Raw genomic sequence first — 16579 nt, 5'->3', positions numbered from 1 at the left:
ATAGAAGGAATACTCACATCTATTTGTCATTCATTCTAGTAACTCACAGCCCATTTTTTAATTGCCTAACTCCTAATCCAGTTTATTTTTAGAGTCTGAAAACAAGGAATTACCCAAGTGAGATATTCCTTCAGGTCATTGTTGAAAATGTATTAAACATGAAAATATCTCGGGTTTCTATTCCAAATGTTAAAACTATTTTATAATAGCACATAGAATTCCCTTACATATATTTTATTATGTTCTAATGAGTTTCCTTCTTTATTATAATGGCTTCGGTTTCTTCTGAGACCTTTCCTTTATAGTTATTTGATTTTATTGCTTTTAACTTCTCTTGATACTCGAGTTGTATCCATGTAAATTACTTTTTTTGGGGGGGGGGGCAAATGACCTTTTCATAATAGGTTAATGGGGGAGCACTCATAATTTTTTATCTGTAACTTCCACAGGTTCTTTCCTTCTTTGATGTAAGCATTAACTTCTATTAGGATAAATGTTCCTTTTTTATCCCTTGCTTATCAGGAGATCTTAAAATGCTTTTGTTAATTTTCCATACTACTACCCACACTTCACTGGCAAGACTTTGAAAAATGGTGGCTCTCCCTCCATGCCAATTTTGAGTTGTTTTGCCTTGGGAATTGTCAAAGTCAAGCTTAAAATCCTCCAGGCGGGCTATGCAGCAGAGCATGGTTTCCGAGGTGGGTCTTCTCTGCCTCAGAAGAAGTTCAGAAAACTCTTCCTCCTAGCCTGGGCAGTCCCCAAAGCCTGAATTTCCCACTCCTACCAGACACCTCCACAGCTGGGGTCCCCGAAGGGGTGTGAGGAGGGGACATGGACCATAGAGCAGTAGCTCATGACCCTGACCTAGAGGTTGCCTAATACCTGTGTGACATTTTTTTAATTGTTTTATTGCTTAAAGTATTATAAAGGGTATTACATATATCTCCTTTTTCCCCTGCCCTTGACATTCCCCGGGCCTCCCCTACCCCCCAGTGTCTTTTGTCCATTGGTTATGCTTATATGCATGCATGTAAGTCCTTCGGTTGATACTGTGGGACATTTCTTACAAAGCTTAGGTTTTGTTTTGTTTTTTACATACTGTATTTTTTTTTTTAAGTTTTTGTCTTGATTAGTTAGGGAAATCAGTACAATAAAAACTCTTAAGGGTATTGCTAGAATTACATTATAAGGATGGTTCTAGGAATAAAATGTAATAGTAAAGACCCTAGACTCTGGGGTCAGGTAACATACTGCAAATCACTGCTTTTCCATTCCTGTTATGTAATTTTGGGCAAATTGTTTATTCTCTCTAAAGTTTACATTTCTTCATCTGTTTAATGGATATAATCCAACTACTTTTTACTAACATTAAGATTAAATAAAATAATCCATGTTAAAGCAATTGGCACAGTACTTAACCTCATATGATCGTGTTAAAAATTAGATAAGTTACTACCTATAAAAGGCTTAAGGTAATACTTGAAAATAATAAATTCAATAAATATTAGCTGTTTTTTTATTGTTATTCAGTAAATGTTGGTTGGTATCATTAGCTTCCTTGTATTTTAGTCCATGCATGGTATTCTCCACCTAATTAGCCTTTCCTTTTTTTTTTTTTGAGTGTTCTCGCTGTAAGTTTTCTTTTATTTGATCTGTTCTTTCAGAATCAGAAATAAAACTTGTATTTTTTTGTTTTTTTAAAAATATATTTTATTGACTTTTTACAGAGAGGAAGGGAGAGGGATATAGAGTTAGAAACATCGATGAGAAACACTGATTAGCTGCCTCCTGCACACTCCCTACTGGGTATGTGCCTGCAACCAAGGTACATGCCCTTGACTGGAATCGAACCTGGGACCCTTGAGTCCGCAGGCCGACACTCTATCCATTGAGCCAAACCAGTTAGGGCTGTTTTTCTTAACTTGTTGTAAAAATGTACATGAATGAGAAAAGTTAGTTTGCCTTGATCTCTTGAAGAGAATTAAAAATGTTAATTTGTGTCAAACTCTTATAAAGCTTTTGATGATATTTAGTTTTACTAACCATTTTTCTTTTTGTCCCCTGCTTTTATTTCTTTTTAAACAATTAGGAACATGTTCGACAAGCCAAACCGTGATGCCTTTCAAATAGTGTCTTATTTCTTGTTTCAAACGCTGGACCAGTCTCTGACCAAAGAAGTTTTCAAGTGAGTAAAACTTTAAAAAAAAAAACTTTTTTTTTTTTGGTAACTAGTCATTCTCAAATTTGAAAAGGGACTATGTCTTGATAAAAGCTAGGATTTCAACTTTGGCCTTTCAGTATTATTTTGAATTGATAAATCAGGTTTGAGTCTTATAAATTTGGTGCTTAACCTTTATAAACCTGAGTAATCTTTGTTTGGTACTAATCTTAAAAATCATATACTTCATAGGTAAGTTAGATTTTGTTTTATAAAATTGGTTCCTAACATTCTTTATAGTCTTTTTTTAAAAAATATATTTTTATTGACTTCAGAGAGGAAGAAAGAGGGAGAGAGAGAATCATGGATCAGCTGCCTCCTACAAGTCCCCCACTGGGGATTGAGCCCACAACCCAGGCATGTGCCCTTGACCGGAATTGAACCTGGGACCTTTCAGTTTGCAGGCTGACACTCTATCCACTGAATCAAACTGGCTAGGGCTTCATAATCTTAATTATTAGGCAAAACAATGAACTGGTACGAATTTATATACTCAGTTTTTTTATTTTATTTTATTAAGTCTTTATTGTTCAGATTATTACATTGGTTCCTCTTTTTTCCCACCATAACTCCCCTCCACCCAGTTCCCACCCCACCCTCTGCCCTCACTCCCCACCCACTGTCCTAATTCATAGGTGCACGATTATTGTCCAATCTCTTCCCACACCCCCCCACACCCTTCCCCCCCCCCAAAGTAGTCCATTCCCTTTCTATGTCCCTGATTCTATTATAATCACCAGTTCATACTGTTCATCAGATTATTTATTCACTTGATTTTTAGATTCACTTGTTGATAGATGTGTATTTGTTGTTCATAATTTTTATCTTTACCTTTTTCTTCTTCCTCTTCTTAAAGAATACCTTTCAGCATTTCATATAATACTGGTTTGGTGGTGATGAACTCCTTTAGCTTTTTCTTATCTGTGAAGCTCTTTATCTGACCTTCACTTCTGAATGATAGCTTTGCTGGATAAAGTAGTCTTGGTTATAGGTTCTTGCTATTCATCACTTTGAATATTTCTTGCCACTCTCTTCTGGCCTGCATAGTTTCTGTTGAGAAATCAGCTGACAGTCGTATGGGTACTCCCTTGTAGGTAACTGACTTTTTTTCTCTTGCTGCTTTTAAGATTCTCTCTTTGTCTTTTGCTCTTGGCATTTTAATTATGATGTGTCTTGGTGTGATCCTCTTTGGATTCCTTTTGTTTGGGGTTCTCTGCGCTTCCTGGACTTGTAAGTCTATTTCTTTCACCAAGTAGGGGAAGTTTTCTGTCATTATTTCTTCAAATAGGTTTTCAATATCTTGCCCTCTCTATATACTCAGTTTTCCTTACTTTTTTCTTTTTGTTAATTACCCCCTGCCTTATTCCTTTTATTGTAGGCACTGTTATTTGCTTTGTCTATTTTTACTTTCCAGGTTTCTGTAAATCCTTATTATTTTTATTACTGATATATATATATTAGAGTGTCAAGTGCTATAAGCAAAAATAATTTCTATTAAGTTTAGCCTATCTCTCTATATAAAAGGCTAATATGCTAAGTGTTTGACCATTGAACTGGTAGCTATGATGCACACTGACCACCAGGGGCAGACGCTCAATGCACAGGCATGGAAACATGGAACATACTGATGAATCTCAGAAGGAAGGGTCTTGCGGGAGGGCGGGAAGAGATTAATCGAAGATCTTATATGCATACTAGAGCCCCTTGGCCTGGCCTGTGCCCTTTTGCAATCTGGGACCCCTCAGGGAAACCACTGGTGCACAAATCCATGCACTGGGCCTCTACTTGTTATATAGTGTTGAATATTAACAAGTTTAGGAAGGAGATTAAAATGTGAATACCCACTAGCTTTCGTTCCAAGTTATTTTGCATGTGATTTAGGTTTCTTTTGTCAGAAAAAGTGTTCACATTTGTTTCAGTGTTTATATTCTGTCATCATCCTCAACATGAAAAAGCAATAAGTAAGTACATTGCTTAGGGCATTGTTTCATTTTTGATAATTTTTTCTTAATATTTTGCCTTCAGTTAAGGTTATGAATGATCAGGAGAACAGATATATTTGAAACATTTTTTTGGAAATTTTTATCATTACGATATAGGGCTTCCTCTGTTCAAAACAGACTTTCTGATTCCTCCCTCCAATTATAAACAAAATAAAACTCATTTTAAACAATTCAGAAAATACAGAAAAATGTAATGAAGGATGTAGAAATTATTCCTAAACCCACCAACCAGAAAATACCTGTTGACATTTCAGCCTTTCAATCTTTTTTCTATGCATACTAATTTTTTCTATTAATATAGAACGTATGATATGCTATAGAAATTAAAAAAACAAACAAACATGGGGTCCTAAAATACCTCAGAATAAAAATTTAGATAAAATTGATTGTTAGGGGAAAGCAGTACGTAAATTTAAGTCTGTTAGTTTTTAACTAAAACACTGGCAAAGCTTTTCTTTTTTTAATAATTTTATATCTTTTTTACCCACAAAACAGTAGTACCCACTGACTGTAATATAGATTATCTTTTGGAGTCAGAAACTCTCATGGCATTTCTTCTCATGTGGTCTTCACGTGTAACCATTGATATTTCTCTTTTGTTTCTAGGCTTAACATACTAACTTACTTACACCTTCTTTATTTGTTAGTCCAGTAATCCATTGAGAGTATTCTCATCTTTAGCTGATTTTTAGTAATAATAAGAGTGATTAATTCCTTCATTTAATATATATATATATATTTATTGGTTATTCACACGAAACTGAACTCAACCCCATAGATATTTATAAAGAAAAAGACCCACTTTCTCACAGGTTGGTGTCTCTCCTTAGTTGAAATCTATGAATGCTAGCCTTGATTCGTTTAACATTATTGTTTTTAGTATGGGAGAGAAATTTTTGTTGAGTTGTCTTTTTGTTCGTAATTCTAATGATTTTATTTTTGTTTTTAAGAGTTTGTTGGCCTCCATTTGACCAAAAAAGTGATACTGAATTCCGGAAACTTTGCTGTGACTGGTTAAAAAAAATTTCTGTAAGTATTCTCTTTCTGGAAAATGAAAACTTTAAGAGGTTAAAAAATACATTAGTTTTTTTTCTGGCTTTCTTGAGGTATAATTGTATCTTTTTTTAGAGGTGAAAAAAATATATTGTGTTTTCTTTTTTTAAAATTGATTTCAGAGAGAGGAAGGGAGAGGGAGATTGAGATAGAAATTTCAATGATGAAAAAAAAAATAAATTGGCTGCCTCCTGCATGCCCCCTACTGGGGATGGAACTGGCAACCTAGGCATGTGACCTGTCTGGGAATCCACCCATGACCTCCTGGTTCATGGGTCGATGCTCAACCACTGAGCTACATCAGCAGGGCCTACAGGTGAAATATTTTTAATGCTTTTATGCAAACGTATAAGCAAGATTAATTAGAATAATACTTTTTATAGTTTTTGAATGGGATTTCTGTATATTTCTAAAAAACCACTTTTGCTGGCTAGGTGCATTGGAAATAGGTTTTTGATTCCTTGGAGTCAGTTTTTATTTAAAGAAAATTTTTTTGATTATAGATTATTTTAACTTGTGTCCCCAAATAGTGTCAATAATTATAGGGTTATATTGTAATTACCTTTTTGTGACAAGTCCACCAAAATTTTAGAATGATTCCAATATTAAACTTTGGATTCAAATGGAATAATCCTCATCAATCCTATTATGCTTCAAAAGTTTGATGTGAATATAAAGGTTATTGTTGATAAGTACTTCAAATTATTTATTTTTTCCTAGGTGGAATGTGGAAATAACTTTCCTCAAGTTGTTGGTTCACTATTTCTTTCTCCTGGTGGTCCTAAGTTTATTCACCTAATGTATCATTTTGCAAGATTTGTTGCAATAAAATATATAAAAACACACTCCAAAAGTAAGTTAAACTTATAGTAGGAATTCTTTTTGTTTTGTTTCTTACGTATTTATTCTTTGCAGTTTGCAAATCATCAATGATAAGATAAAAATATTAAGTAACCTCAGAAGGCTAATAGTTAATGTTCTATTAGAATTATAGTTTGAAATAATGGATATAAGTAAAAATTCAAATTATTTTAATATGTTCTAATACAGAGGTTGGGAAACATTTTCTATATAAGGCCAGATAGTAAATATTTTTGACTTTGTGGACCATACAGGGTCTCTGTCATATATACCTCTCTGTGTTTTATTTTTTAATTTTAATTTAATTTAAAAAATAGTTTTATTGATTTCAGAGAGGAAGGGAGAGGGAAACAGAAACATCAGTGATGAGAGAGAATCATTGATTGGCTGCCTTCTGCACGCCCCACACTGGGGATCTAGCCTGCAACCTGGACATGGGCCCCGACCGGGAATTGAGCCGTGACCTTCTGGTTCATAGGTCAGCGCTTAGTCACTGATCCACCGGGCCTACTTTTTAAAAAATTTTAATACAACCCTTTAAAAATGTGGAAAGTATTCCTTGCTTGTTGCTGACCTCAGAAAAACAGCCAGTGGACCAAATAAAACCTGCAAATTATAGCTTGCCTCTAATACACTGTATTAAATGTTGTGTTGAATGTGTGGGAGATTTATTTTGGCTACTGGTAATGTGTGGGAATTTTTTGTTACAAGTTGCAGTTTTAAAGGGATTTGATCTATTTGCAAATTCATAGAAACAAAATACATATTGGATTTTTAATCTGAGACTTAGAATGCTACTTGTAGCATATTAAATATACTCTGTTTACTTGGTTTATGCTAATAAAACATGGACAGGAAAATACAGAAAAGTTGATTCAGTAAACCGTACCCATCTTCCAATTTCTAGAGATTACCATTGCTGACGTTTTGGTTTATTTTCTTTTAGTTTTTTATTTGTAGTATACATATATATTTCTGGGTTTTAATTATTTTGAATAGGTAATATTTGTGTATGTGGTATGCCAGCTTTTAAGGAGTTGTTAATGAGGCTGTTAATCTCTTTAAAAAATAAATAATATGTAAATTATAATTAATAAAAGCCAGCAGTTTTAATATTTATTAGCTTATAAGTCTAAGTTTTCTATGATCTTGTGTTCCATATAGATTCATTCAAACATGTTGCAGAGACATTTAATTTAAAGCCACAAGATTTGCACATGTGCATTGCCAGGTCCCATGTAGCACGTAACAGATTTTTACAGATTTTACAAAGACAAGATTTTGTTTTCCAGAAGTATCAAGAAAATGCACAGTAAGTAATACTTTGACAGTTAGAAATGGAAAATTCTTTTCTTTTTGTATAAATGTCATTAGTATGCCTTCAGTGGTAGTAATCCATGTTTACTTCAAAACTCTGTGCTGTTATCTTTCCATTTGAAAGCCAGATAACTTCTGAATAAAATGTTTTAAACTTTAGGTAAACTGTAAATGAAAGTTTAGAGAAAAGGAAAAGGTCACTTTAGTTTAAAATTTTAATTTCTTAGGAGTTTTTTCTTTTAACTTGGAGATATGTTTTTAAGATGTATACTGTTCATTCTATTTTGTATCCTTTTTTATCTTAATATTTCATTCTGTAAATTTTTCCATATTTCCATAGTTATTACTTTTAATGACCATTTAATAGTTTGCTGAGTATCTATTAAGTAGATATTCCTTTAAGTAGGTATTCCATAGTTCCTTTAACCATTTTATACTATTTTATGTTTAGGGTCATCTCTTCAGCAGATTTGTTTTTAGGTTACAGTGTTAAACAAGATAGGCAAGGTTCTTAGTCTCAAAATAGTTTGTGTCTAAGTTTTACAATTATTAACAACTTCAGTAAGATACCTTTTTTCTTCTTCTGATAAGATACCTTTTAAAATGCTGTGTTATCTATCATTAAAGCTACAAAATTATTATTTTTTTATTTTTATTTTTTCTGAACCCAGAAAAAGACAGATGCTCATATATTATTATTAGCTACAACTGTGCCAGGCTCCATTTTAAGTGCTTCTCATGTTTTATTTTTTTCCAACTTATATGCACTATTATTAAAACTCACTTTTTAGGCGAGAAACAGGCAGGTTAAATGCATCTAAGATCACACTGACAGTTAAATGGCAGAGACTCAGGATTTGAACATTCTGGCTCCTGAGAATACATGATTCACAGTAACTGCCCTCTGAAATAATTCCAACATTACCATACTAGATCCCCACCCAATTTTCTGAAAGCAAATAGTGACCCACTTATTCTCATAGCACCCAGTTTTATGTGCAGAATAACATATATCCACGCCACTAGAACTGTTAGGTGGCATGTTCACTCTTAATGGAGTTGTACTAGATCTACCTGCTTACTGTTAATCTATAAGTTACTAGAGCAATCACAGCTCCACAAACTTTAAAACTACACCCCTAAGCCTGTTAATATTAGTAATTTGCTTATGAGACCAGTGTTTCTGATCTTTTCCCCTCCAAGACCTAGCAATTATCATTTTATGTGCCTCAGACTTGAAACAGCTCTAGCCACTGACACAGGTATCAAGCTAGGATGAACTAAGGACTGTACATCTGCTTTGCCCCTGACTGATGTAAGAGCAACACCACCAATCAGGTGTCTCCTTGCCCATTGCCAGGGGCAAAATTATTTTTTTAAAATATATTTTTATTGACTTTCAGAGAGTAAGGGAGAGGGGGAGAGAGAGAAACATCAATCATGAGAGAGAATCATTGATTGGCTGCCTCCTGCACACCCCTACTGGGGATCAAGCCTGCAACCTGGGCATGTGCCCTTGACCAGAATCAAATCTGGGACCCTTCAGTCTGCAGGCAGATGCCCTCCACTGAGCCAAATCAGTATACAAAATCTTTTGATACTATCTCAAAGCTGCAATATTGCTTGACTGTCTTAGATAACATTAAAATTTATCCCCTAGGAATGTGAGACAAGGATAAGAGGGCAGAGTAATTTTATTGACGTCCAACATTTTTACGTGAAGTCAGAGAGTACATGAGTCAAAAAGTCCTTGGTCCATCTCAGTAGCAGCCTGTGTGTTAAATCCTGGGACTCTAGAAGGGAGTGTAGAGTCCGTTAGCTGGCTGCTGGGTGTATTTGGAAGAAGCCTTGAGCAAAGATATGGAAGGGGGAAAATATTAAAGTAACTCTACTGTTTAATTATAATGGAATTATAGGTGGACCCTGACTTACAGTGGCTAGACTTAAGATATGGTGACTTTATGATGGTGTGAAAGTGATATGCACTCACTAGAAACTGTACTTCGAATTTTGAATTTTGGTTGCTCCTGGGCTGATGGTATGTGATATGACACTCTGTTGCGAGGGCAGTGGTAGCGAGCCACAGCTCTTGCACCGGCACACATCACGGTAAATAACTGATACTCTGCACTTAACTCTGTTGCCAGAGTTTTTTGGATATTGTGTTTTAAGTTTTCACATCCCATCATGTCAACAAAATGCCCATTTGTGCCTCTTGTTTCTGGTAAGCAGAAGGGTAAGGCAATTACTCTTAAGATAAAACTCAAGAGAATTGCCCAAGTGTAGGCTAAGTAAGTGTTCTGAGCACATTTAAGGTAGACTATGCTAAGCTATATATATGTTCAGTAGGTTAGGTGTATGAAATAGATTTTCGACTTATGATATTTTCAACTTGTGATGGGCTTATCGGGATGTAACCCCATCATAAGTTGAGGAGCATATGTAGAGTTGTCATTTTATACGTTTTCTTACAGATTATTAGATGAAGAAGTACGAAATTTGAGATCAGAATATATAGGACTGCAAAACCAAATGAAAAAGTAAGTGACTTGTAGAGCTGGAAGTTGCTTTATATATTAGTTTAGCTATTGCATTTTACAGGTGAGAAACTGAGAGTCTCAGAAACATAAATAATAGCAATAGTTAGATGATGATAGGTATAGAATATAATTCTGATTCCTAGTCCAGTTCTAATAAATTATTGCTTTGAGCTAGAATTTTATTTTTGTTTTAAATGGAATGGTTGTTAGTGGGTGGTTTTACTGATCAGTTAGCTCTTTGGATGGTAAATTAACGTGATTTTTTTTTTTAAATCTTCATCTGAGGATATTTTTTTCATTGATTTTTAGAGAGAGTGGAAGGGAGAGGGGGAGAGAGACAGACAGAGAAAAATGGATATGAGAGAGATATATCAATTGGTTTTTCTCCCGCATGTACCCTGACGAGGGCTGGAGACAGCCTGCAACTGAAGTACGTGCCCTTGACTGGTATCGAACCCAGGACCTCTTAGTCTGCAGGCTGATGCTCTATCCACTCAGCCAAACCAGCTAGGGCTACCATGTGATTTTTAAAATGACTGATGGGCCTGGAGATTGTTATGCTGAGTGAAATAAGCCAGTCAGAGAGACAAATACCGTATGATCTCACTTACACGTGGAATTTACTGAACAAAATAGAAACAGAAGCATGGATACTGGAACAGACTGACAGCTGTCAGGGAAGCGGGGAGGGGAGGACTGGATGAAAGAAGCCAAAGAACATATATGCATAACCCATAGACACAGACAACAGTGTGATGATGACCAGAGGGAAGGGGAAGCAGGGGAAAAATTACGGGGGAAATGGGGACATCTGTAATAGTGTCAACAATAAAAATAAAGTTTAAAAATATGACTAATGAGATTAATTTTTAACTAGCATGGAACCTTATGATGACCAAAGTGATATACAAGAAAAAATTCAAAAGGTGAGACAGCTTTTGAAGAGAGAAATGTAATCTTTCTTACTTTTGTGATAGTATTTTTTGTGATAGTATTTATTCTTATTATAAGTGTTATATATGTAAAGGTATCAACAAGGGTGCCTCTAAAATGTTTGAATATGTTGGGAAAAAACAGAAGCAGCTTTAAATATGGTTAAAGTCATGCCAGCAAGAAAAGTTCAGTTTGATTGTAACTTAGTCAGTAGTAGTTATCAAAATAAAATATATTAACGGAAAGGAGATGTTAAGTATGGAAGAAAAATGAGAAGCAAAATTGAAGCTGGTTGGTAATAGAGAGTAATCTGGCAGACATAAATGGTCTAAGGCTTTAGAGCAAGCATGTCAAGCTCATGGCCCGCGGGTTGCATGCGTCCCACAATGAATATTTTTGCGGTCCAGCCAATATAACGGTATGTAAGAAACATTTTAATAAAAATTTTGTAACTTAATTTTTACAATATCCTGTTATACATAATTATTAATAACGAATTACAATATTCGCTGATGACTGATTACTATAATCGTGTTGCATTCCTTTCCCTTATGCGCCCTACATTCTGGTGCACCATTTCTCTCCACTAATACTAGCAGCAAATATTTTAGCAGCCGATTGCCTCGTCATTACTCTTTTTTTTAAATATATATATACTAGAGGCCCGGTGCACAAAAATTTGTGCACTGGGGGGGGGGGGTCCCCCAGCCCGGCCTGTGCCCTCTTGAAGTCTGGGACCCCTCGGGAGATAACGACCTGCTGGCTTAGGCCTGCTCCCGGGTGGCAGAGGGCAGGCCCAATCCCTAGGTGCAGCCCCTGGTCAGGCTCAGAGCAGGGCCGATTGGGGAGTTGGGGCACCGCCCCATCATGCACAGAGCAGGGCGGATCGGGAGGTTGCAATGCCACCCTCAGTCACGCTCAGGGTAGGGCCGATTAGGGGGTTGGGGCACTGCCCCCTGTCACACTCAAGGCAGGGTCGATGGGGAGGTTGCGGCGCCACACCCTGTCACGCACAGAGCAGGGCCCATCAGGGGGTTGGGGTGCTGCCCCCTGTCACGCACAGAGCAGGGCCCATCAGGGGTGTTGGGGCTCCGTACCCTGTCACGCACAGAGCAGGGCTGATCAGGGGGTTGAGGAGCTCCCCGCTGTCACTCACAGAGCAGGGCCGATAGGGGAGTTGGGGCACCGCCCCCTGTCACACTCGGGGCAGGGCCGATGGAGAGGTTATGGCTCTACCCTGTCACACACAGAGCAGGGCCCGTGGGGGGGTGGGGGGGCGCCACACCCTGTCACACACAGAGCAGGGCGGATCAGGGGGTTGGTGCGTGCACCCTGTCTAACACAGAGCCGCAGGGCAATCAGGGGGTTGGGGAGCTCCCCCCTATCAGGCACAGAGCAGGGCAGATAGGGAGGTTGTGGCCCCGCCCCCTGTCACACACAGAGCCACAGGGCGATCAGGGGGTTTGGGCACTGGCCCCTGTCACGCTGATCCCGGTGCCGGGAGCCTCACTGCTCCGCTGATCCCGGTGCTCGGAGGCATATTACCCTTTTACTATATAGAACAGAGGCCTGGTGCACGGGTGGGAGCCGGCTGGTTTGCCCTGAAGGGTGTCCTGGATCAGGGTGGGGGTCCCCACTGGGGTGCCTGGCCAGTCTGGCTGAGGGGCTGAGGGCTGTTTTCCAGAAGCGAGTGACTGAAGCTTCCAACCGCTCCTTGTTTTCTTTTTTTTTTTTTGTATTCTGGGCCAGCTTTAGCTCTGAGGCCTCGCTGCTGAAAACATTGATACAATGTTGCTAAAGCCCGGCTGACTTTCTGGGCTTTTGTTTAGCTTTTTATTTGCAACATAGTACATAGTTGCTTAGAGTTGCAACTGAGAGGCCGGAAAGTGAGGCGGGGAACGTTGGAGTCTGTAGTCACTGAAGCAAGTGAGCCTCATGTTTGCTTCCAGCTGCCTGCTGCCGGCCGCCATCTTGGCTGACAGTTAATTTGCATATACTCACTGATTAGCCAATGGGAAGGGTAGTGGTCGTACGCCAATTACCATGTTTCTCTTTTATTAGTGTAGATGTATATGTGTATATATATATATATATATTTTTTTTTTAAAATATATTTTATTGATTTTTTACAGAGAGGAAGGGAGAGGGATAGAGAGTTAGAAACATTGATCAGCTGCCTCCTGCACACTCCCCACTGGGTATGTGCCTGCAACCAAGGTATATGCCCTTGATCGGAATCGAACCTGGGACCCTTGAGTCTGCAGGTCGACGCTCTATCCACTGAGCCAAACCGGTCAGGGCTCGTCATTACTCTTGTACTGACTTGTTTGGTATAAGCAACAGGAAATATTTTGCTTTCAGAGAACAAGAAAAATAGGTTTATTTGCATTATGCTTATTAATTTGTGCAGTTGTTCAGTGTCTGGTAAGTTAATGTTCAAGAAAAAATATTAATTTTTATTAAAATGTTCTATTTTATGTTAATGATTACTCATTTATTTCAGCCCTTTGTATTCAGCTTGTCTCTATTGAAATAAACCTACGTTTTTATGAAAATTGGAGCTTTTGTTTTTTTGCCGCCCACATAAACTTAAACCTTGTTTATTTGGCCCATGTTAGCCTTTGAGTTTGACGTGCTTGCTTTAGAGATTGACTTTGATGTGGGGTAGGAGTGTTTTCTTAGGCTTCTGTGTTCAGATGACATCTGTCTTCAAGATCGTTGTTCTGATTCTGTGGCCATCATGCTTCTTTGGGTATTAATTTGGCTGCTCAGGCACTTTGTCCCTGGAAAAGGTGAGTGCCATCCTCAGGAAATAATTGTTCATTTAGTGAATAATTGATCATCTGCCATTTGCTATGCGTTCTTCTAGATATTACAGCTGCTATAGGAATGACAAAAACAGGCAGTCACTTTTCTCATGGAGCTTCCAGAATATTCTTATTGAACGCAGCATCTTTTTAAAAAATACACATATATATTTTTTATTGATTTCAGAGAGGAAAGGAGAGGGAGAGAAATAGAAACATCAATGATGAGAGAGAGTCATTGATTGGTTGCCTCCTGCATGCCCCCTACTGGGTATCAAGCCAGCAACCTGGGCATTTGCCCTTAACTGGAATCAAACCCAGGACCCTTCAGTCCATAGGTTGAGGCTCTATCCACTGCGCCAAACCAGCAAGGGCTTAACTGCAGTTTTTGATGCCTTTAAAGAAGCATGCTTGGTCTAGCCGATTTGGCTCAGAGGATAGAGCATCTGGCTGCGGACTGAAGGGTCCCAGGTTCGATTTTGGTCAAGGGCACATGCTCGGGTTGTGGGTTCGATCCTCACTGCGGGGCGTGCAGGAGGCAGCCGATAAATGATTCTCTCATCATTGATGTTTCTACCTGTCTTTCCCTCTCCCTTCCTCTCTGAAAATCAATAAAAATATATTTTAAAAAAAGCATGGTTTTCAAACCTTTTAACTTTTTGAAACTTGAATGACTTATGATTAATGTGTAGTATTCTTGTTTTTGTTTTCTCATGAAAATATTTTATTATTTCTTCCTGAAAAATCTTCCTTAGATTGCTAGCATGTCAGAGTACAGGAAATACTACTTGCATCTTGGTAGTATAAGGCTTCTTAGATTTGTTTTGAAAATCATAGTGGGCTAGATTCTCCTGAGAAATTTAGTTTTAAAGCCCTGCTGGAGATTATTATTATTATTAAACTTTATTAGTTTGCCAAAATACTTGAATTTACCTCAAGAAAAGATACCAGCTACATGCTGTATTGCATGCATCTTGGGATTTTAGGATTGTAATAATTACAAGTAAACCATTAAAACAGCTTCAGAGATATTTAGAGTGTTTATTGACAGCCCTTTGAGAATGTTAAAAAGAATAAATAGAAGAAACTAATTTAATTAGGGGGATCAGATTTTTAAATTATTTTATTAATTTTACTTTGTTGAATTTTTTGGGCATTTTGCCTGAAATATGTCCATGTTGAATTCCCTCTTCCTCTTCTTTGAGATGCTTGGCGATAATGGTTAGTAAACATTTTCTGGTTTACAATTTACAAGAACCTTAAACCTCTTGTTCTTGAAAAAGGATGACAATTTAAGGGTCAACATAAAAAAATACAACTCCAAGATATCTAAATATATATTCATTACAAAATGCTATCTTTTCTAAAAGCTGTGTGCACATAACTTATTAAATAAGTATTTTCCTATGTAAATAAAAAAATCCCCATTGGAAATACTACCAGTGATTTTAGACTATTAAAAATACAGTTTAAAAAAAAAGTAAAATATAGTTAGCTAATTTCCTCACCAGAAGCCATTCCAGGAATACTTCATTTGTTCTTGGGAGTGAGCGTATAGTTGTGTTTTACATTTCTTTCATATATGTACAGATTACATGTAGACTTTATATGTTTTGTTTGTCTGTTTTCAAAGGTTCGGTCTTTGTGGGCTTCAGTGAATGAAACTCTCCTGTTTTTGGAAGAAGAGAGAGAAATTGTTAGTTCAGTCCTTAGTCTCGCTGACCAGTATACTTTAGATGGAACTAACATTGCTATTGATGTTCCAAGGCTCTTACTTGACAAAATTGAGAAACAAATGTGTCAGGTAAGCATTTGATATTAAAGAAGCTTTTGAGATGACTCCCTTCATGCAGTTATTTTATATAGTACATGTTTTCCTTACAGTGTTTTCCAAATTTATTTTTGAGTATATCTAGTAAAACTTTTATACACAGGGGTTCTGATAAAGCTGTGTATCTTTTTATTGATTATTTTTTTATTTTATTTATTTTTTTGTTAATCCTCACCTGAGGATATTTTTCCATTGATTTTTTTAGGGAGTAGAAGAAAGGGGGAGAGACAGAGAGAAACATTGATGTGAGAGACGCATTGATTGGTTGCTTCCCACCTGCACTCTGACCAGGGCCAAGGATTGAGCCTGTAACCTAAGTATGTGCTCTTGACCTGAATTGAATCTGGGACCCTGCAATCCACAGGCCAACACTCTATCCACTGAGCCAAACCAATTAGGGAAAGGCTGTGTGTCTTTATATCCATCAACTTTTATTAATTGTCCCTACCTTGTATGGTGTTACATCATATATAGTGTAGAGAGTAGGAAGTTATTTAGGAAGATGATATGGTACTTTTAGTTCTTCATAAATTCTCTAATAGAACAACAATGATCTCCTGATTGCTAAATTAAAAAGGCTCTATCTTAAAAAGTCTTCTTAAAAAGGCTCTATCCTCTCTGCTTTCTCTTTCATCTTGATGCTATTAATATTTCAGAGTGTTTTCTTCCTTTAGCTTTTGTGACTTCAATTTCTCTGCTCTCCTCTGATTTTTCAGTTTGCTGTTCTCAGTATTTTCACTGATTCCTTTTTCTCTGCTTGACTTTTACATGAAAGTGCTCCCATGGTTTCTTTAATGTCCGCCTTTCTTTCCCACATTATAAATTCATGTGTATTTTCTTAACCAATTCTATGGGTTTATCAGCTTCCTATATATTAATACTAGTGGCCTGGTGTACGAAATTCGTGCATGGGGTGTGTGTCCCTTAGCCTGGCCTCCATCCTCTCCAATCTGGGACTCCTCAGGGGATGTCCAACTGCTGGCATTCCTCTTGCAATCCAGGACCGCTGGCTCCTA

General features: G+C 37.2%; 1 protein-coding gene and 1 pseudogene across 1 annotated transcript in view; one reads left to right on the top strand and one right to left on the bottom strand.

Moving 5' to 3' along the window:
* The window catches only part of HAUS6 (HAUS augmin like complex subunit 6), a 41358-nt gene that overhangs the window by 4702 nt on the left and 20077 nt on the right, over nucleotides 1–16579 (top strand). The window contains exons 2-8 of the mRNA XM_070431725.1: nucleotides 2090–2185; nucleotides 5172–5250; nucleotides 5995–6127; nucleotides 7300–7447; nucleotides 9927–9992; nucleotides 10870–10918; nucleotides 15366–15536. Coding sequence (XP_070287826.1) covers nucleotides 2090–2185; nucleotides 5172–5250; nucleotides 5995–6127; nucleotides 7300–7447; nucleotides 9927–9992; nucleotides 10870–10918; nucleotides 15366–15536 — 742 coding nt within the window. The remainder of the gene's footprint in view (nucleotides 1–2089; nucleotides 2186–5171; nucleotides 5251–5994; nucleotides 6128–7299; nucleotides 7448–9926; nucleotides 9993–10869; nucleotides 10919–15365; nucleotides 15537–16579) is intronic.
* On the bottom strand, nucleotides 8673–8817 carry LOC139021342 (small nucleolar RNA SNORA48; annotated as a pseudogene).

This window comes from Myotis yumanensis, unplaced genomic scaffold, assembly GCF_028538775.1.
Source record: "Myotis yumanensis isolate MYYU_CA2020_CCGP unplaced genomic scaffold, mMyoYum1.0.hap1 SCAF_12, whole genome shotgun sequence".
NCBI lineage: Eukaryota > Metazoa > Chordata > Mammalia > Chiroptera > Vespertilionidae > Myotis > Myotis yumanensis.
This window is presented reverse-complemented; position numbering and strand designations above follow the sequence as displayed.